The following is a 22,214-nucleotide window of genomic DNA, read 5'->3' on the forward strand; positions in this document are numbered from 1 at the left end:
GGAAAAAATATAAAGACATAGGTTGAGAAAGGGATCAGGGAGCACAGAAGCAAGTGCAAGGAGCAAACAGAGAGAGGAGAACAGAGAAGAGTGTGACTGGGGAGAGAAGAAATGAAGAGCAGAAGCAGATAGCTAGATTAACTGTGTTCAAAAAGGATAAAACAATTATCACATTAAAGGAAGTTAAAAGATATTAAATACTGCACTAATATCCCTTTCTAAACAATCATATGTACGTAACTGCTGTAGTTACCACACATGTTTTATGCGATCATGACCAGGAGAGGCAGGTGTTCAGGGCCAGTGCAAAGATGTTTCGCACCCTAGGCGAAACTTCCACCTCGCGCCTGCCCCGAGCCCTGCGGCAGCTCCCCGCCCCCCAATCTCTGAGGCGCCCCCCGCGACAGCTCCCTGCTGCTGCCCCTCCCCCCTTCTCTCCCTCAGCCCGGGGAGCCATGCAGCAACTCCCCGCTGCCCCCTCCCTCCCTTTGGCCCGGGGAGCCATGCGGCAGCTCCCCACCCCAGCTCACCTCTGCTCCGCCTCCTCCCCGAGCATGCCTCTGCTGCTCCACTTCTCCCGCCCCCAGGCTTGCAGCACCAATCAGCTGTTTGGCACCGCAAGCGTTGGAGAGAAGCAGAGTGGGGCGGCGTGCTCAGGAGAGGAGGTGGAGCAGAGATGAGCTGGGGTGGGAAGCGGCTCCCTTGCGTGGCATTGCCGTCCCCCGTTACTTGCTCCAGGCGGCCCTCCCCGTGCCCCCCTGCCCCAGCTCAATTAGTGTTTTCTACAGCAGTCACGTACATATGATTGAGAAAATTAGTTTTCTCTCCACTCCACCGCCTCCCCAGAGCATGCTTTTGGCCACCCGCAACCACTTGGCGCCCTAGGCGACCACCTAGTTCGCCTAGTTGTTGCACCAGCCCTGCAGGTGTTGGGCTCTGAGTTAGAGAAATCCTGCTTTCAACATAACACATCGTTAGTGCCTCTTACCGACTCCAGCATTGTTGAACATGCCTGGCAGGACCAGCATGATGTGGTTGGGCCAGTATTTACGGTACAGTGGCATTTCATACTCCTTGACCACTAGGAGGTGAAGGTGATTGATGCCTTCCATAGCATGGTAAAGGTTCAAGAGGCCATGCTCATGGCGGCCACTTGAAGGAGTGAAGATAGGACTCTTTACTGCATTCAAATTCTGCTGGAAGATCAAACAGGAAATGGTTAAACTCTAGAAAGACTAGTATGTCAGCCGTTTGGTCCTGATTGACTCTTTCCATCAGAAAAAACAGAATAGCTCAAGTAACATTTATTTTTATTATTTATTGTAGCACCTATGACATGCTAGTTGCTTTCTAGATAGTCAAGACAGGATGGTCCTTGCCCCAAGCAGCTCACAGTCTCAGGAGAGTCCAACACAAAGGTCATGAGAAGACATCAGAGAAATAGGGATTTTTTTCAGACAAGCCAACTAGATTCATGGTAGGCAGAAGGAGACTGTAAGAGGCATACACCCACCTTGTCCGACACAAGAGGGAGACGCATGCTTTCCAGGTGCTTTCCCTGCTTGCTGAAGACAAAGTGGTTCTCCTTGGACTTGGGGATTATAAAATGAAGCTGAACCTCTTCTCCTAACATTGAGGAGGAGAACGTAAATGCATGCAGGGTGGAGTCAGTCATCTGTATTGAAGGGAATAACAGGAGAAAATGGTCAACACGCTAATCAGATAAAGAGGCCACGCACCAACATAAACATGTGGCACAGCAATTTCAATTGCATTTTGAAATGACGGAAGCAGCTGGAAACAAATGGCAAATATATTTTCCGATGGTAACTGAAGGTGGCTTTGTTATAGTCACTTTTCCCCTTATCCAGCAGAATTAATTAGGTATGCAGCTTGTCAGTCTAATAATATAATCACCTTCCGGTGGCCCAATTGTGCTCCTGCTGAAGTCAACATTAGAAATTACTCACAAATGTACATAGAGCACTGGAAAATGAGTCAGGAAACAACCTACCCTATCAAAGTCTGCCCAGGACATTCAAAAACATACACACACATACATATATGAGAGAGACTAACAAATTTATTAGAGCATAAGCTTTCGTGAGCTACAGCTCACTAGGTGCCACAAGTACTCCTTTTCTTTTTGCAAATACAGACTAACACGGCTGCTACTCTGAAACCTGCCATATATGAGAGAGATAGAGAGAGAGTGTGTGTGTGTGTGTGTGTGTGTGAATGGCACAGGCCTATACATGCTTCTTATAAACGTATAGCCTACAAAAACATGTTTCTATCACAAAGTATGTCAAAGGCCAAGCTTTCAGAAAATTTTTGGGATTCACATTACACAGGTATGTAAAATAGATTACCTTTAAATTACTGCCAGTTTCACAATATGATGAAACTTCAGAAAATCACAACAGCTCAGTACTGTAAACACCCCAACAGAACACATTATAATTTATATACAATATATCCACAGTATTCCAAGCTAGTCAGGGTGCAGTCAAGAGAACCCTTCCTACCTTGTAATCAACTAGAAATTATGAACTACATCAGTCTGCCTACAAGTTGTCTGAAAAGCAAAGGAGTAAACCTAAAAATACTTTCTGCAGAAAAGCCTTGGTGAGCTTCTTCCATTTTAAATTATGCCTCCCTGTTTAGCAATTGATGGCTTTAACTCATTCCTTAAACTGTTAGTCAGAACTGTTACAATAAAACGATCATCCACATGAGTTAATATCCTTTTCATTCTTCATTTTAAATTCTCCATAAGTGTTTCACTTTCTCTCACGTTTCATTCAGCAAAGCACTTGAACATTTAATGAACTTTAAGTATGGGCTTAAGTCTCTATGAAGTCCATGAGACTTAACCAATGCTTAATCATTAATGCATACAGTTTAAGCACATACTTAAGAGCTTTGCCAAATCAGGGCCAAAGTGAGGCCAGCTGAATGACTTCTCTTTATTGTGTGCCTAGTTTTGTGTGTGTAATTATCACAACAACTATATGTGCAATTCAGGCATGCACAAACTGGTATTTAGGTGCATGAATTTTATTTGCATAAGCAAATACCTGACTGAGCATACAGCTGCTTTGACTGCAGGCACACAGCAGGTGGCATGACTTAGGTAAATTAGACAGGCACGCAGACCTTTTGTTGTATCAATAATGTTTTTTCTCTTCTCATATGCTTTATTCCTACCGTTATGATTAAATAATATTTTGTTTTGAAAGGGCTATCTAGTCACTCTATTCACCACAGACTTCCAAAGGGAAGAACTGTAAGTGCCAAGCCCAGATACATCTGCTGAATAACTTCAGTTGACCCACAGGGGGCTGTAACCTAGGGCCTGGTCTGAAAGTAGGAGAATCACATGATTCTACCACAGGAAAGGTTAAGGCCCAAGGCTTATTACCTGTGGGGGTGTACTCTGAAGACCACAGAGGGGTTAAAGGTGCAGCTAGTCCCATCACTGAGACACTAACCTGTGCTGCAGGATTAATATCCATGTACTGATGGCACTGCTCACAGTGGTGAAATGTATTATAAGCTGAATATTTGGTCAACATCATGGACACTGTCTCTCTCTTTCTGGGCTCCTCAACTTTGGTTTCTTTGCTTGCTTCTGTGTACAAAGAAGAAATTTGAAGATGAATTTTAAGACAGCCAACAAACATGCAGATAGAATGTAATTCTGTAACCACTTTAGAGAAAAAATGAGCACATCTATAGTGTTTTGTAGGATAGGCCTTTCCTGAGCATTATGCTCAATTAAGCCAATGTAAAATCTCTTGTTCCAAGCAGGAAAATGGAAAGAACTTTACTGACCTTGTTTTACTCTTGACAATTGTTCTGTGTACACTGGACTCATAGAACCATACTTGGTATCATGCACACTCAGGTCAAAAGTTATTTTACTGAAGATCTCAATGTCAGGCCAGAGGTCATTGCTAGACTGGGTGATCTCACTACTTTCTGAAGGATCTGGAATACATTTTGGGTAAGCAATGGAAGAGCATGTGAAATGTGTTTCTTTGATGTCTGTATGTTTGTGCAATTGAACAGAGATTCAAAAATAAAAGAAGTCTCTATGTCAAACATACAAACAAAAACTAAAATATTAACTCAGACTAAGCCATTTAAAAAAAATGAAAATTCCTTGGAAACTAAGCAGGTCTGAATCTCAATGTCAAGGCTTCCATTCCTTTCACTCACCAGAATTTCTAAAGTACCTATCCCTATGGCATCTAGGTTTTGAATAAGGATGACAAAATTAAGAGTGGTATCTGTCCAGGAGATATAGTCAATTCTCCAGCCTCCCTTTGATTTAGTCATCAGCTTCTATCTTTCCTTCTCATGTAATCAGGGGACAACCATGCCCCAAAATCTCCAAACTACTGGGCATTACAATTTTTTTGTATTTACAATTATACCAGATTCTGAGCAGAATCAAACCTTACTCTGTTGAGTGGTTAGTAGAGAACTACACTTTTTGAGTGCTGGTACATTGATGTTAAGGCTCACATCTCAGGAGACACCCAAGGGGATGTCCCATAATCACAACTTACTTTGTTATTCACTACATAAAGTAATATCCTAAATAGAACTTGTTTCTTTAAATAGGTTCATACTTCTGCAGTCTAGCTCCTAATAATTTTCATATTGTAATGGATTTGTGTCACCTGATAGTCAACAGAGTTTCTCATTACCATTTTTTCCCCCCCAAACACAAAACTTGTAAACTCACGATGTTACGCAACCTCTTCTAGGAATTTGGTATCTAATTTATAACAAAATCCATCAACAATATCAAAGTTGCAGAGAAAAAAGCTGCATTATTTAATTGAGCTTGATTGCTTAAAAGAAAACAAAGAGAGAATGAAGGAAGGAAAGAAAAATACTTTAAAAAACAGTAGGTATGGACATAATAGACAGATCCTGCCTCTTCATGACTTTGATCTATTTTGCCGTTGCAATGTTGTCCAGATGTAGCTTTTCTACATAAAGAAGTGTAGAGTTGATCCATTTAAAATTATGTCTAGCATAATAAAAGAGAAGAGTATGTTTAGAGACCTGCTGGAAATCTAGCTACATATTAACATACAAATTAAAATGACACACCAGGAACACGGTAATGCCAGTTTTAATGTACAAAATGCCTTTATGATCCCAAGAAACTGTAGTTTTATTTTATGCAGTGTTGTTGTAGCCATGTTGGTCCCAGGATATTAGAGAGATAAGGTAGGTGAGGTAGTACCTTTTCTTGAACCATCTTCTGTTGACCTAAAGAAGAGCTCTGTGTAAGCCTGAAAACTTGTCTTTCTCACAAACAGAAGCTGGTCCAATAAAAGATATTACCTCACCCACCACGTGTCTCTAATTTTCTTTTCATAGAATTGTAGAACTGTGGAACTGGAAGGGACTTCTAGAGGTCCAGTCCCCTACAATCAAGGCAGAACTAAATATTATCTAGACCATCTATGACAGGTGTTTGTCTACTTGAACCTGCTCTTTAAAATCTCCAATGAGATTCCACAACTTCCCTAAGCAATTTATCCCAGTGGTTAACTATCATGACAGTTAGGAAGTTTTTCCTAATGTCCAGTCTAAAGTGCCCTTGCTGCAATTTAAGGCCATTGCTTCTTGTCCTATCCTCAGGGGTTAAAGAACAACAATTTTTCTCCCTCCTCCTTTTAACAATCTTTTATGTACATTAAAACTGTTATGTCCCCACTCAGTCTTCTCTTCTTCAAAATAAACAAACAATTTTTTCAATCTTTCCTCATAAGCCATGTTTTCTAGACCTTTAATCATTTTTGTTGCTCTTCTCTGAACTTTTTCCAATTGATCCATATCTTTCCTAAAATGTGGTGCCCAAAACCGGACACAATATTTCATTTGAAGCTTAATCAGCATGAAGTAGAGCAGAAGAATTACTTCTTGTGTCTTGTTTACAACACTCCTGCTAACACAGTGGTATTCAACAGGTAGATCGCGATCTCCGGCCGATAAAAGTCCAGCAGCACAGCAGGTTTAAAGCAGGCTCCCTGCCTGCCCCGGCCCCACACGGCTCCCGGAAGCAGCCAGCACACTCCTGAGGCCCCTGGGTGGGGCGGCAGGGATCTCCACACCCTGCTCCTGCCTGCAAGCACTGCCCCTGCAGTTCCCATTGGCCGGGAACAGATAACTGAACGAGGGTGGAGGAAGCGAGCGACGGAGGGAGGGGGATGGAGTAAACAGGGCAGGGCCTTGGGGAAGGGGTGAGGTAGATCCTGGGTTGCACTTAAATTCAAAAAGTTATCTTGTGCGTAAAAAGGTTGGAGACCACTGTGCTAACACATCCCAGAATGATGTTTGGTTTTTTTGCAACAGTGTTACACTGTTGACTGATCCCTGAGAGACCCCACTTGATATGCCCTTCTAGCTTGAATGTGAACCACTGATAACTACTCTCTGGGAATGGTTTTCCAACCAGTTATGCACCCACCTTATAGCAGCTCCATTCTATTTTATGTAAAAGAATTTATGCATATGAGGTACTGAGAACTACTACTTAGTACTTACTGGCATTAATCTCTTCTTCATCATACACATCTACCTCCAGTAATCTGATCAGCATGCGAAAGAGAATCCTAAGGAACTGCAAGTAAGAGCCAGTTTTTCCCACCTGAAGCAAAAAACAAAACAAAACCAACCCTCAGAAAATCTAGTATTAAAGCTGGGTTACATTTTAGACAGATGTGTTTGGGTTTTTTCCTCCTGTTTTGCTATTCCAGTCCTGGGTCAATTCTGATAAGACACTGCCAAAGAGGAACACATGCCAACCTAGAGCAGTAGTATACCATCACCAGTGGGACAAATTCTCCTCTCATTTACACTGGCGCAATCCCACTGACTTCAATGGGATAGCAGTTAACCATTTCTCTATTTGATCTTTTTAAGGTAGCTTTATCCCAGCCATGGCTTGTGAGCAGATATAGAAGCATCTTTTAGAGGATAATTCCAAATGCATGCCCCCTGAAAGCAGTCTCGGGAACCATTGCTGCTTGTGTCTTGACATGTACTTTTAAAGACTAAAACGGTGTCCTCAGTTTTTAGCTAACTTTGGCTCTCTTCACCTTCCCTAAAACTCTATACTAACATGACTAGCCAAGATGGGGACAGCTCTCTTACCTGCGGGGGTCCCGTCAGAAGCAGCCGTCGCGGGTGAAAACTCCGAGAGCCTGCACTTTCGCTCTGATTGTTGTAATCTACATGGTGTTGCCTGGCTGTGGTCCATTGTCTGTAGTACAGAGACTGCTCCTCACCGTTCATGTCTTTGGGAAGCAAAGGTCTCAAAGAGCTCAGCCAAGACACATCAGCATGAGGCAGAAGAGAAGATGAGGAAGGCAAGTGCCCACTTTTCTGTGAGCCAAGGAGACAATAGGCAGCTTTAGACAAGATGACAATGCGTGGCAGTGCTGCATGCAGGGTCTTGCACTCCTTGACAGACTGGCTGGGCCACCGGAATGTTCGGGCTACAGAGGAAGATGATAATTTAGAAGTGGTGCTGCTTGCCATCTGGTTACCCAGAGAGTCGCATTCTTGTTTCAAGGTCTCTCCAGCAGTGAATCTTGGATAAGTACCTTCATCGACTGAACTAACTGCCACATTCTGAAAGTTAAGGGATGCTGGTTGCTTCTGAGATTTGTCTGCAGCACTGGAGGAGCTCACACCATTTTCAGCTATTGAACCTGGTGGAATAAAGCAGGAAATAAACAAATGAACAAAAAACCCATTGAAACTGCTTAGCAAATACAACTAAGGTGTGAATGCTGTGTGATGCAACTTTAAGATTGCAAATATTTCTGTTCAGCAAACACTATGGTGCCTAGAAATCCTCAACTGGTTGAGGTTCGTGTAACTCTACTGAAGTCAATAGAATTACAGGGTTATGCCTCAGCTGAGGGATCTGGACCTATATATCTTCACCATAACCAAGGGAAAAAACCTTTCTTCCAAGTCAAAGGTATCAGTAGCACTGCCTTCTTAACACCAGAATACATTCTCTCCTATGGGCCGTGTTCACATTTTGGGACTAGAAAAGGTAAGTCAGCCTTAAAGTTAGCATATGTGGGGAAGACAATAGTTGGCAAAGGCACCACTCAACTGACTAAAGGCAGGAAAACTGATAGGGAGAGAGAGGGAGAAGGGGATGGCAGTAGAAGGACACATGGTAGGGAGGGTTGAGATTTTGCCCTGGGAAAAGTTTCTAAATTTCACCCAGTAAAACGACTCTTTGGAGTCATTTGAGGCCTCTGGCCATACCCAGTTACCTCCACAGGATTGGCCCAGTTCAGGCCTGAGACTCTTAGTCCTTGCAGTGGGCATCACCCTTACCTACTTTGTTAAGGGTGGGTAAAAGCAAAAGTTCAGACTCAGAACAAGTCCCTCCTGGGAACGACAAAAAGCAAAAAGGGCCATTGGAGCTTTACTGGAGTCTTTACGGGCAGGTAGCCAGGTCAGTTTCTCCCTAACCGGGCTTACCTCTGGGTTCATTGGACTCCTCACAGAGCTCGGGAATCTCAAGCATGGAAGTTCCTTCTTCTGCTTCAGGATCCCTTCTCAGGGCTTCCCTCTTGCTGACTGCACCTTCCTCCTTTTAAAGCCTTGTTCCCTACCATGCATGATTTGGCAGGGCCAGAGGGGTGGGGTTACCTTAGCACAGAGCCTACCTAGCCCCTTGCCTGTCAGTGCAGGGTTTATACACAGCATCACATATCCATCATCCAAACTGTAAGAGGGAAGGATCCCTGTACCTTGTGCCTATATTCAGGGCCAGCTCTAAATATTCTGATGCTCTAAACAAGCAAATGTCCATCCTTTGTAGCACACAGCTACATCCACATAGTTATGGAACACTGTGATATTCCTAATATTTTATACTGGTAATTTTATTTATTTATTCGGATGTTTAAAATCTTCAGATTCCCCCAAAACTCAAGGTGTAGCGACAAGTAAAATTATATTTAAAATAATCACAACTGGCTCACAAGGCTACATTAACTGAACTTCCCAACCTAGTCCCTTCCCCTCACCCTAGTCAGGGAAAGTCTGGGAGAACACAGAGGGGCCTTTCAGCATGATGTGGCATGAGACTTGAAATACTCAGGTATGCAAGATGGTGCAAACCACATCTTTATTTTCTAATCTGAAATCAAACACAGCTAATCGCTGACATTTTACTTGATGCTTCAATGTTTGTGTTCAAATTCTTACAAAATATAGGTCAAGCATTATGCTCCAGAGCAACTGTAAAAGCAATGACTGACCTGATGTTCCAGTGACCGCACTGCTGTTACTCTGAGGTCTCTCCAAGTCTATCAACAGTTCATCAGAGTCATTCTCACTAATATTAGCCTTCTCATGCTCCTTCTCACTCAGGTCAAGAGCTACAATAGACCCTCGAATTGCCCCCTTTGAGACATAGCAGCATGCCAGACCTACTTCTTGCTCTAAGGCAGTGCGAGTTAAATAGCTTGAGTCAATAAGTCGGAGGTCGCAGTATTTCAATGACCTAGAGGAACAAACCCAAGAAAGATGATGTTTTATATTTTCTGGCCTTTAAAGAGTCACTCTCAGTATTAATTTTAAACAGCTTATACAATGTCTATTTGCAATTCCATTAATCACTGGAAATCTAATTAGTTTAAAATACTCAGCACATGAGCTTTGTTCCTTGATACTTAGTATAGCTGTTCAGTTCATTATACAATGTAGAACCTCCCACTAGTACTTTATCTTTCACAAAGCAATTTTTTCTTTTCACCAAGGAAAAACTTTACCAAAAAGAAAGTCTTCTAAAACAGCATCTTTCTTGCAACATTAACAGAAAGATTATTTCCAGTCAGAAGCTGAAAGTTTTACATTTGTTCTTACAAACATGTAGATTGTTTTTCAGACATTTGCACTGTACAACAGTTCAAACAGTACCTAGGGAAAGTTTCTCCTAGGGTGTCCTTGCCAGTCAGGATAACAATACAAGGCAGGCCTTCTAAATCCTGATAGGTACGAGGGACCCAATCCTCCTGTTCATTTCCCCTCCAAGCCTGCAAAAAGAGAATACTAAATCAAGTCTGGGTTCCATTTTTTAAACTTTAATTTTAACCCACTACTGTGGGTCCTATTTTTTGTTCTCTGCACATTATTCATAACAACATCCGACAGTGGGGACAATCTCAGGGCAATTGTGAATTTTGCATGTAGCCAACTGCCAGCAAAGCAATAAAAGCATAACCAACAGTATGTTACTGAGTTAGTACCGTATATCTGGGTGTGGCATCTGTCTTAGATTTCTTTTTTGAACAGACATAAGACATCTGAAAGCAGTTTATGGCCAAGGGAAATAATTTCCCCTAGTGTATGAAAAAGGATTAAGAACTACTTCAATTTTTGCTTTACTCTTCTACTTAAGAAAATAGAAGTACACTAAAGGCTTGTCTACACAAACACTACAGTGTTACAGCTGCAGCCACTGTACCGCTTTAGCATGGACACTACCTATGCTGATGGGAGGGGTTCTCCCTTCAGCGTAAGTAATCCACCTCTCCAAGATGTGGTATGTAGGTCGACAAAAATTATTCTGTCAACCTAACACCGTCTACACTAGGTCAGCATTTTCTTTTATACGCCCTTAAGAGACGTAGCTATGCCGATATAAGTTCCCCTAAGGGGCAAATCCTAGATTTTATGCATGGACTCGGGGCAAAGAATCCTCACATGTGGATCACTTCATGGCTGAGCCTTTTGGGCTTCACACTCTCCCCTCCACAGAGTGAAATGGCTGGTAGTTTCAGCCCCAGCTCCGCTCATCCCCCAATCCCTGGGTAAAATGCAGCACAATGATCCCCACAGAGCATAGCTCTGTTATGTGTATTGGGTGCAGCCTCCCAGGATCTCACTTCACATCATGCAGCAGAAGCTTGTTGGTTCTGCTGCATATTGTGTGCCCTGAACCTCTTGAGGATGGAGGCCGGATGTGGCCATATAGGCTTTACAACTTTAAAGCAACGGTTTAAAAGGAAGCCAGGCCAAAAGTAAAACCTAGCATAAAGTTTTTATAATCTAGTGGGTGTATATTGTCTGGATAGTAACTAGCTACTGTTTATAGACAGAGGTGGAGAAAATCCATTGTGTCACCACCAAAAAAGGTTCTACAACAGAAGGTTTTTTTTAAGGTTCTACAACAGAAGTTTACAGATATTAGTTCCCAAGTTGTATTTACACAAGTGATGCTGCTTGCTCATGTACAGAGCCATCTTGGTATAAGGTGCACTGATATATAAGGGATGAAATTGCTGTATTAAAATAAAAGAAAAAGAAAAGAAAAAATATACAAGGCATACTAATTTCAGCATCTATTATTTATTAGAAGTCAAAGGCAACTGCTTTAACGGGAAGAGAAAAAGAACTATTCTACCTCTGCAAATGCTGAAATCACATTATAATGCTTAAGTGCAAAAAAGTGAAGGCTAAAATCTAGCTCCTATTGCCAATATGCTATAGGTACCATTTGAGAAAATTGACAACTTAGGTCAGTCAGATCACTGGCCAATCAGACAAGGTTATCAGCTAGGAACTTCTGCACCAATGTGTCTTCTCTTCATAAACACTAGCTGGAGACTCAAAATGTTCTTTTCTGGGTGATTTTAAAGATGAAGGTCTTTCTCACTATGGAAGAACAAATGAAAATTAAGCCTTGATGCTTTGGAATCAATACTTATTAATACTGCAGAATATTATTAAAGCGTTTCCTGCATCTTCTTAATGATGGATCAAGAATCAACTCTGAATGAGATATTTATAACTTGGCCTTGCAAATCTTCATGGAAATTTACCAGCTGAGGCACAAAATCTGCTTTGCTGACTGAACCATGAATAGGATTAAAAAAACCCAAAACACCAAAATCAAACCAGTAATATTGTAATTGCTCATAAAAAAGGGATTCTACTCCTGGAACTAGGGGGCTGGCAGAAATCTGCAAGGCTGATATTAATTTACATAGATGTATCTTCAGAGGGCACCTAGTTATACGCAAGCTCTGTGGAACAGGTGTATAGCAGGAGGAACTTTTCAATGACATTTTCCACCCAGCTTTTCTCTATTCTCCTTCTGTATATATTTGCTCTCTCTCTTCCTTCACAAATGTCATGTATTATGAGTAATTTCTTCTCAGGCAAAAAGAACAAGCTTAAAAAGGAAACACTCTATAGTAGATCAATGACTCAGTATGATGTCCTGCTTTTTAAAATTTTCCACTGTGAAAAACCTAGGACTAATGTTTTTCCCCTCAGGGTTAGGAGTAGCACATCTCTTCTACTCTAGTTCTATTTACTTTCCCTATCCCATCAGCCTGCTGCTTTCGGCACCCTCCGTGCACCATATTTTTGGGAACAATACAAATTGTTCTGACTACCTACCCACCTCTCTATATTAGCTCAGTTAGCAGGTTCAATGGCAGAAATGTACTGTCCTATTCAGCAAAAAGAAAAGGAATACTTGTGGCACCTTAGAGACTAACAAATTTATTTGAGCATAAGCTTTCGTGAGCTACAGCTCACTTCATCGGATGCATTCAATAGAAAATACAGTGGAGAGATTTATATACACAGAGAACATGAAACAATGAGTGTTACCATACACACTGTAAGGAGAATGATCACTTAAGATGAGCTATTACCAGCAGGAGAGCGGGGGGGGGGGGGGTAAGAAAACCTTTTGTAGTGATAATCAAGGTGGGCCATTTCCAGCAGTTGACAAGAACGTCTGAGGAACAGTGTGTGGGGGGGGAATAAACATGGGGAAAGAGTTTTACTTTGTGTAATGACTCATCCACTCTCAGTCGCCACCCAAGCCCAAGCCAACTGCATCCAGCCTGCAAACCAACTCCAACCCAGCAGTCTCCCACCGGAACCCGCTTCCGAAGCTTCCCCGTTGAAGAATAGTCACTCCCAGGTCTGCAATCGAGAAAGTGATCTGTAGCTCATGAAAGCTTATGCTCAAATAAATTGGTTAGTTTCTAAGGTGCCACAAGTACTCCTTTTCTTTTTGCGAATACAGACTAACACGGCTGCTACTCTGAAACCTGTCCTATTCAGCAGGATTCAGAGCAAGGTGATGTATTTACCCTGTAGCACATAACCAACTTTGGAGGTTTCTGAGAAAGTGGAGGAAAGAACACTGGAAAAACTGGGACCAGGGAAAGGAATGCAACACCATCTGGATCAAAAACCTCACCGACAAGATCAAATCCAGTGGGTTTATGTCTTTGCGCTTTGTTTGTTTTGTTTCCTTCCAAGGTGAGAAATCAAAGAGGAGACCAAGTCACTGAGGCTAGGACTGAAAAGTGATATAATATAATAAGTAGTAACTAGAGTAGCACCAGATCACCAGCACACAGCTACTGCCAATCCTGTGCTGCGCTGCTAAGCACTGGTACCTTGATGCTTAGGGGAAGGACAGAGTTAACAGGACCCTCCAAGCTGGTGCCACTAAAAGATACTCCACAAATTGGTCCTTCCTGGTCCCATTGAAGTCAGTGGCAAAGCTCATATTGATTTTGATGAAGCCAGGATTTCACTCATAGTTCTTAAAAGAGGAAACTCAATATCCCAAAGCTGCTCTCTCATTCATCCAAAAAAAAAGATAAGAAAAAGGGAGGTTACTTAACTGTTCTGTAACCAGAGATCTTCAAGATGCATGGTCCCTATTTATATTCCACTCTGGGTACACATGTGCACCATGTGCCTGAGATCAGTTTTCAGCAGTGTTCATTGGTCCACACCTGCGCCACTCATCTCTTCATGTTCTGATTTGAGGGCATAAAGAACAACATGAACCAATCATCTCTCCAGTTCCTACTGCAAACCAAGTCAAGATCTCAAGCAGAAGGGAAGGAGGGCAGGTAGAGCAAAACAGATAAGGACCACACTCTCAAAGGACTCTGGTTATAGAACAGGTAAGTAACATCCCTTTCTTCTTCAAGTGCTGGTCCCTGTATGAGTTTTACTCTGGGTGACTGACGAACAGCATCTATTGTTAGGTTTCAGAGTAGCAGCCGTGTTAGTCTGTATCTGCAAAAAGAAAAAGGAGTACTTGTGGCACCTTAGAGACTAACAAATTTATTTGAGCATAAGCTTTCGTGAGCTACAGCTCACTTCATCAAATGCATTCAGTGTTTATATACACAGAGAACATGAAACAATGGGTGTTACCATACACACTGTAAGGAGAGTGATCACTTAAGATGAGCTATTACCAGCAGGAGAGTGGGGAGGGGGGGCGGGGGGAAGGAAGAAAACCTTTTGTAGTGATAATCAAGGTTGACCATTTCCAGCATTTGACAAGAACGTCTGAGGAACAGTGGGGGGAGGGGGAGAATAAACATTGGGAAATAGTTTTACTTTGTGTACTGACCCCTCCATTCCTAGTCTTTATTCGAGCCTAAGTTAATTGTATTCAGTTTGCAAATTAATTCCAATTCAGCAGTCTCTCGTTGGAGTCTGTTTTTGAAGCTTTTTTGTTGAAGAATTGCCACTTTTAGGTCTGTATTTGAGTGACCAAAGAGACTGAAGTGTTCTCCGACTGGTTTTTGAAAGTTATAATTCTTGACGTCTGATTTGTGTCCATTTATTCTTTTACGTAGAGACTGTCCAGTTTGGCCAATGTACATGGCAGAGGGGCATTGCTGGCACATGATGGCATATATCACATTGGTAGATGTGCAGGTGAACAAGCCTCTGATAGTGTGGCTGATGTGATTAGGCCCTATGATGGTGTCCCCGAATAGATATGTGGACAGAGTTGGCAACGGGCTTTGTTGCAAGGATAGGTTCCTGGGTTAGTGGTTCTGTTGTGTGGTGTGTGGTTGCTAGTGAGTATTTGCTTCAGGTCGGGGGGCTGTATGTAAGCAAGAACTGGCCTGTCTCCCAAGATCTGTGAGAGTGATGGGTCGTCCTTCAGGATAGGTTGTAGATCCCTGATGATGCGTTGGAGAGGTTTTAGTTGGGGGCTGAAGGTGATGGCTACTGGCGTTCTGTTATTTTCTTTGTTGGGACTGTCCTGTAATAGGTGACTTCTGGGTACTCTTCTGGCTCTGTCAATCTGTTTCTTCACTTCAGCAGGTGGGTATTGTAGTTGTAAGAATGCATGATAGAGATCTTGTAGATGTTTGTCTCCGTCTGAGGGGTTGGAGCAAATGCGGTTATATCGTAGAGCTTGGCTGTAGACAATGGATCATGTGGTATGATCTGGATGAAAGCTAGAGGCATGTAGGTAGGAATAGCGGTCAGTAGGTTTCCGATATAGGGTGGTGTTTATGTGACCATCGCTTATTAGCACCGTAGTGTCCAGGAAGTGGATCTCTTGTGTGGACTGGTCCAGGCTGAGGTTGATGGTGGGATGGAAATTGTTGAAATCATGGTGGAATTCCTCAAGGGCTTCTTTTCCATGGGTCCCGATGATGAAGATGTCATCAATGTAGCGCAAGTAGAGTAGGGGCATTAGGGGACGAGAGCTGGGGAAGCGTTGTTCTAAGTCAGCCATAAAAATGTTGGCATACTGTGGGGCTATGCGGGTACCCATTGCAGTGCCGCTGATTTGAAGGTATACATTGTCAACATTGCATATGGAGCTATGACATTTTACTATATGATTGTTACGGAAATATGCTTTAGTTCTGGGTGAGTAGACTGAGGGAAGTCAGACCTGTAGACAATGAAGATGTAGTCTCGTGAATGGGATTACATAAGTACACGACACCATGTGACCCAGGAAGATGAGAGGAGCAGATTTGCATCTGAGAGCTCTGTCTGAGTTGTGCAGCAAGCTGAAAAGTGTCCTGTGGGAGGAATGCCTTGGTTGTGTTCGAGTCCACGGTTGCTCCTATAAAATCTGTGGACTAAACTGGCATCAAAGTGGACTTTTGAGTGTTTGTGCACACTCCTAGCAACTGCAGGAGGTTGATCAGACCCTTTGTTGCTGACAGCGTCTCTTGGTAGAAGTCCCCTGTTAGTAGCTAGTTTTATGGGTAGAGGAAGATTGATAACAGAAAAAAGCTGCCACGCCCAATGATCTAAAACAATATTTACAAGTTGAAAGAGAAGAAGAATCTTCAAGAACAGTGGAGAATTTCCATCTCAGACCATGCAGTGGTATGAAGGAACTGGAGAGGGGGTCGCTCTGCACCCCACTTCCCCATATGCCTTCAGATCAGAACACGAGGAGGCAAACGGCACAGGCATGGATCAGTGGACACTGCTGAAAAAATTTCCAATCTCAGGTGCATGGTGCGCATGTTTCCCCACGGGGGAATTCACATAGGGACCAGCACACTAAGAAGAACTGACAGCTCTTACTATGGACAGTCCCCAAAGCAGCTGTCCCCACCACAAAATAAAGAAAAAAAAATGAACAGTGAGGAAACTAAAACAGACTTTAACAGCAATTTTGCTGCCCCAGGTGTAAAACATCAAGGGGAAGGGTAGATCCACAGAGCCGTGCCTTAGGAATACTAGGCATTACATTTGCTAGTTACCCAACACATCTGCACAGCTGATCACCACCAGAGGGAAGATGAGTGGTGTGAGACAGCACTTATGCTAATGCCAGGAAAGTGACCCACCTTGACCCCAGCACATACAGTTCTCCTCAAGTATGGAGTAAAGAAAGCACTCGTCTCCACTGTTACCTGAGGCCTCCCAAGAGACAGGATCCTCTCCCTGCCCCTCCCTCCTCGACAGAAATGAGTGAGATATTGTGAAAACGCAGATATACATACCGTAGGGAACTTTCTCCAACCTCTGTTCTCCCCTTTCTTGCCTCCCCCCACGGCACAAACACCAGGAAAGCCAGAGTCTGGTGGGGGGTGGGGGGAATAGAGACAACCATCAGAGTGGAGGACAGAGGGAGAAAAGAAGGTAGCCGCTTCTTTTCTTTTCTTTATTAATCCTTTTCTTTTCTCGGTATGAAAATTTTAAGAACAAAGTACCAAATATGAAGAGAGAAACAAAATGAAGATGGAGAGAGGAAAAGTCAGCAAAGAACAAGTGAACTGAAGAGAAAGAAGAATGGTATTAGAAAGAAAAGGTGTAAAATAATAAAGATATTAAATATAGAAAAACAGAAAATGGGAAAACAGATACTGAAGAAGGCACATGAAAGATACACTAAGATGTAAAGGAGAAGAAAAAGAGAAAGGGATAAGTGATGCTCCATTTGAAGAGACTGTGATATCAAAATGGCTAAAAGACTCGTATGTGTTTGATTTTACATCAATTGCAACAATGGACAAATTAGTGTAGGAGGAAAGTGGGGGACGGGCAGCAATGCTTGGCTGTGAATGAGATGTGCTCTGAAGCTCTGCATTTATACACATGGGGCGGGGAGGCAGGAAACGCCCTCCATTTTTTATATCCCCAGCCAGGATAGGATGTGTCTACATAGCAACTAGACACCTGTGACTGGCCTGTGCCAGCTGACTTGGGCTGCGAGGCTGTTTCATTGCCCTGTAGATGTCTGGGTTCAGGATGGAGCCTGGGCTCTAGGACCCTGTGAAGAGGGAAGGTCCCAGAACTTGGATTCCAGCCCAGGCCTGGAAGTCTGCACAGCAATGAAACAACTCCACAGCCCAAACTCCATGAGACTGAGTCAGTTAGGATGGTCCAGCACCAGGTTTGTCTTTGCTGTGTAGACATATCCTTAAAGTTTGGAATGAATTAGAATTAGTGATTTGGAAGCAGGGGGAGCGAGTGCATGTTTACTGCCCTCATGCACGCTTCAGCGCCGGTACTGGGTTTTTTCCAAACACCCAACCTGAAATAAGAAAACAAATTTGAGGCCCTGAAGTTTTGTTGGCTTCCAAAAACATTTTGTCTTCCGCCATGTGGGAGAGGAGTGAGAAAGTCATTTGGAGGTTGTCAAGCCTAGTCTTTTCATTCTCCACCTGACTGTAGTTCTCCACTCAGTTTAATACAGCTACAAGGATTCCCCAAACATCAGCTGCCACATTAGCAGTTTTGATCTTGATTCCTACTGAGGCCCATGTGCTGCTGTGGCACACAGGGGCTTTAAATGGCAATGGAGAATTCCCATGACACAGGTTGTGTAGGATCGCTATTACAGGGTTTTAAAGGGGGAGGAACCAGCCTCTAGGAAATACTCCTGGCATAAGGGTGTTCCCTGGGTGGCACTGAGCTACTGAAGCAGCTTTACATTGTCCCTATTGCAGTTTCTGGGAATGTATTGTGAAAGGTAAGGGTTGCAACCAGCATGAACTGCACTTCTGATAATTTTTTCTCCAGAATAGCCCTTCAAGGAGGCTGTTGCAGCCAGGCATAGGTTAAAGCAATCTCAGTGTTTAAAGCCCCCTTTACTCCCAGTTTCTCTTCCTATGCCAAGAGCAACTTGACTAGAATGGCGAATGTGGCCCCTAGGATCCAATTGTATCTGACTGTATATCACTGAATGTTTTGCAAAGTAAAACAAGTCAGAAAAAGAACCTTTGAGCTTAAAGCAGGGACTTGAACCAGGTAACCCAGGAAATTCCTTTCCACTTTAATACTTACAATTCTATAAAAGGTAGTCACTCTCCAGTAGTTTCAATATGGTGGTAAAGTCAGTGTGGGAGACAGACTTTGCTACTAGCATCATGAACTTGTAAATACAGAGTAGCTAAACAGTGTCATGTACTCGCAAATACATACTAGCCTAACCAATGTTTTTCATGTGGTGCACATCAAGTTGTAAAGAAGAGGCCTTTGCCACGCAATGGACTGAGAAAAGAATTAATTCTAGGCCTATCAGAATACTTTACCAGCTATAGGCAGGGTAGACAATGGTTGTAAGGACAGAGTAGCTGACAGATAAATGGACAGAACAGAATTAGTTCATTTGGTGGGATTTAAGCTTGGCTCTCAAACCAATCTGGTTTTTAATGAAGATTGTTTCATACTGTTTGTTATCCAACTTGGAATATCTTTTACTTATCTTTTACTTCTAGGACCAACAACAACTTAGCATTTTTTCCTGCACCTTAAAATGGTTATAATGACCGAAAGTAGACTACACCCACACAGAAAGAACTATAGTAAATATGCCCCTTTTCCATGTAAGAACTAACACATATGTCCATAAATGTGTAGGTACACACAAGATTTTTACTAGAGCCCTGCAGTGGGACTGAGATCCCACAGGTCCCGTAGGACCAGCTATGATAGTAGCGGAAGTGGGATAAAAATTCAACAAACTATGTGGGAGAGGGTGGGAAAAGGTATTAAGTGGTGAGATAGGATTAAAAATTAGTCCCTTACAGGGCTACATCATTATTTATACAAGTTACAGTCTTGCACAGAAACATTTAATTCCTACTAACCTTTAATCGTGTCACAAAGTGCTTAGCAACAGTAAATTCTGAAGCTGGGTTCCCAAGAAGGATCTCAAAACGATACTGCAGACCTAATTTGTCTCTCACTTCTTGTAACCTCTCTCTTGCCAGCATTGCTAACTGCACAGAGGGAACTCTAATGATAAGCATATGGCCGCAACCATTCCTATTCTTTCCTGGTGAAGTGATGAGGTCATCCATTATGCTGAGTGTCTCAGGGGTGCTGTGGTCTCTGAGGGAGGCCATGGTTGTGAGAGCCATCAGAGCTTCAGAATACTGCTGAATAAGAAGGTAGCAGCGAATCACCATGCTGTGCAGCCTGGGGTACCTTCAAAGGAATACAATTATATGTTGGTCAGTAAATATGTTCAATAAAATCATTACACGAAAGTCAGCTCGGACACAGGCAGGCCTGGATGGCAAGAAAAAGGAGCTCATTTTATATGTAGTACATAAAAACAGACTCTATTAACAATTATGAGTTATAAGTGCATCATATTTTTTATAGGCATACATGGCACATACAACTATAGAAGAAGGTACAGTCTAATTCAGACACTGTTAATATCAGTACAAACACAGATAGCACAGGCTGATGATCCAGTCTCACTTAATTGTCCACGGTTTTTTTTCCCCTCTTTTATCAAGTTTTGTGGAAGAAGGGAGTTTTGGGGTGGGCAGATATAAACTTACACCACTCATGAAAAGACTAGACTTACCTATGTGCTAGTGCAGCAGCATACTTTGTTGGATCTCAACCAAGGGCAAATTAAGAGTTTGGCTTTCAAGCAAGACAATAACAGTCTCGCTCATGTTGGAGCTAAATTCAGTGACTATAAATCCAAACAAGTAGGACCAAATACTAAGAAAAAGTGAAAACCTACTGAACTAAGAGAAAACCATCCTAAGTCTAGTCATTGTAACAATCTACTATTATATTTAATAAACATGGAAATATAATAGGAGTAAAAGTTGGTTTGAACAATCACAAATGACAACATATACAGATAGCATGCTGCATTGATGAGATCAGCAGTGTTGAAAATGATAGTACTGCCTTATTTCCTGTGATTAGCTTCTCTTGTCTATATGTGACAACATATCCAGCCTTGGCTCTGTGGAACTGGATTGCTTTGTTGTCTATAAGGGGATATGGAGCCATTGCGAGTTATAGTCAGGTCCTGGTCAGCAAACACCAAAAGTTGTCACCGTAAAGAGGCTGTTATATGACCCATATGAGATTTGTTGAAATTCTCAGTTCATTTGCTAGTGGACAGTGTCCACATCTGGCAAACTTCTTGTCACTCTCTTTAGAGAAGCCACCAGCATAGAAAATGAATTACCCACTCAGCCTTCTAGATCAGGACTAAGGCAAAATGGAAAACAGAATGGGCAAGCCTGGACCACACTGCTTATGCCGTACCAATTACCTGGATAAGCAGAGGACTTCAGTTTGTAAGGCTATCAATCCGACACCTTACATCATCATTAAATTCATTATGAAATTAAAAAAAATGGAACAAACCCCTGGAATTCCAGTATCAAGGGGCTGTCCAAATTCCAAAAGCTCCATGTTTAAGCCTAACTAGACTGGTGCATTTTTGGAACCCTGTAATTGAAATGCCAAAAATGTTATAACGTCTACATTTGGTTTATTCTAGGTTGTGCACATGTAAGAGTGGTGAGACAAACTTTAAATAGGATCCATTATTCTAACTTCCTAGAGGATTACACTAGGGTTTGAAATTGAAAAATATGAAGAAAAGATCAGTGTGAACTTTGACCCTTCTACCAAATACCTAGTGTTGCATATTGATCCGATTCCATTTATGACAGAGTGGCTGAATGCCAACTATAAGGCGTACATGTTTGAACCAAATTTTCAATATTGGCCAGCTAAATTGCACTCACATTTGCACCTGTACATTTTTGAGGCAAGAGGGGAAAGTGAGGCAGCCAGTTTTTAATATATTTAAAAGATACTCAGTTAACAAACTGAAGTGTTTGTTCAGAATGCTACCTAACCATTTCCTGACAACCAGGCGTGGTAGCCGTGTTAGTCTGTATCAGCAAAAAGAATGAAGAATGTTTGTGGCACCTTAGAAACTAACAAATTTATTTGGGCATAAGCTTTTGTGGGCTAAAGCCCACTTCATCAGATACATGCAGTGGAAAATACAGTAGGAAGATACACACACACACACACACACACACACACACACACACACACACACACACACACACACACACCATGAAAAAAAATGGGTGTTACCACACCAGCTCTAACGAGACTAATCAATTAAGATGAGTTATTATCAACAGGAGAAAAAAAAACTTTTGTAGTGATAATCAGGATGGCCCATTTCCAACAGTTGACAAGAAGGTATGAGTAACAGTAGGGGAAAAATTAGCATGGGGAAATAGTTTTTACTTTGTGTAATGACCCATCCACTCCCAGTCTTTATTCAAGCCTAATTTAATGGTATCCAGTTTACAAACTAATTCCATTTCCAAATTCTGCAGTTTCTTGTTGGAGTCTGTTTTTGAAGTTTTTTTTATTGAAGAATTGCCACTTTTAGGTCTATAATTGAGTGACCAGGAAGGCTGAAGTGTTCTCCAACTGGTTTTTGAATGTTATAATTCTTGACATCTGATTTGTGTCCATTTATTCTTTTGCGTAGAGACTGTCCAGTTTGGCCAATGTACATGGCAGAGGAGCATTGCTGGCACATTGGTAGTTATCACATATATCACATTGGTAGATGTGCAGGTGAACAAGCCTCT

General features: G+C 42.2%; 1 protein-coding gene across 13 annotated transcripts in view; it reads right to left on the minus strand.

Annotated features, from left to right (window-relative positions):
• GREB1L (GREB1 like retinoic acid receptor coactivator) overlaps positions 1-22,214 on the minus strand; it is a 231,879-nt gene that overhangs the window by 22,722 nt on the left and 186,943 nt on the right. For 10 of the 13 annotated variants that reach the window (XM_043508012.1, XM_038390230.2, XM_038390228.2 and 7 more), the window contains 9 exons: positions 19,419-19,758; positions 9,982-10,097; positions 9,321-9,565; positions 7,183-7,742; positions 6,574-6,676; positions 3,838-3,993; positions 3,495-3,634; positions 1,514-1,675; positions 989-1,196 (listed from right to left, as the gene is read on the minus strand). In XM_043508012.1, the coding sequence (XP_043363947.1) occupies positions 989-1,196; positions 1,514-1,675; positions 3,495-3,634; positions 3,838-3,993; positions 6,574-6,676; positions 7,183-7,742; positions 9,321-9,565; positions 9,982-10,097; positions 19,419-19,758 (2,030 nt within the window). The remainder of the gene's footprint in view (positions 1-988; positions 1,197-1,513; positions 1,676-3,494; positions 3,635-3,837; positions 3,994-6,573; positions 6,677-7,182; positions 7,743-9,320; positions 9,566-9,981; positions 10,098-19,418; positions 19,759-22,214) is intronic. The other 3 variants (XM_043508014.1, XM_038390235.2, XM_043508007.1) reach the window with 1 other exon arrangement.

The sequence above is a fragment of the Dermochelys coriacea genome, chromosome 2 (assembly GCF_009764565.3).
Source record: "Dermochelys coriacea isolate rDerCor1 chromosome 2, rDerCor1.pri.v4, whole genome shotgun sequence".
NCBI classification, from domain to species: domain Eukaryota; kingdom Metazoa; phylum Chordata; order Testudines; family Dermochelyidae; genus Dermochelys; species Dermochelys coriacea.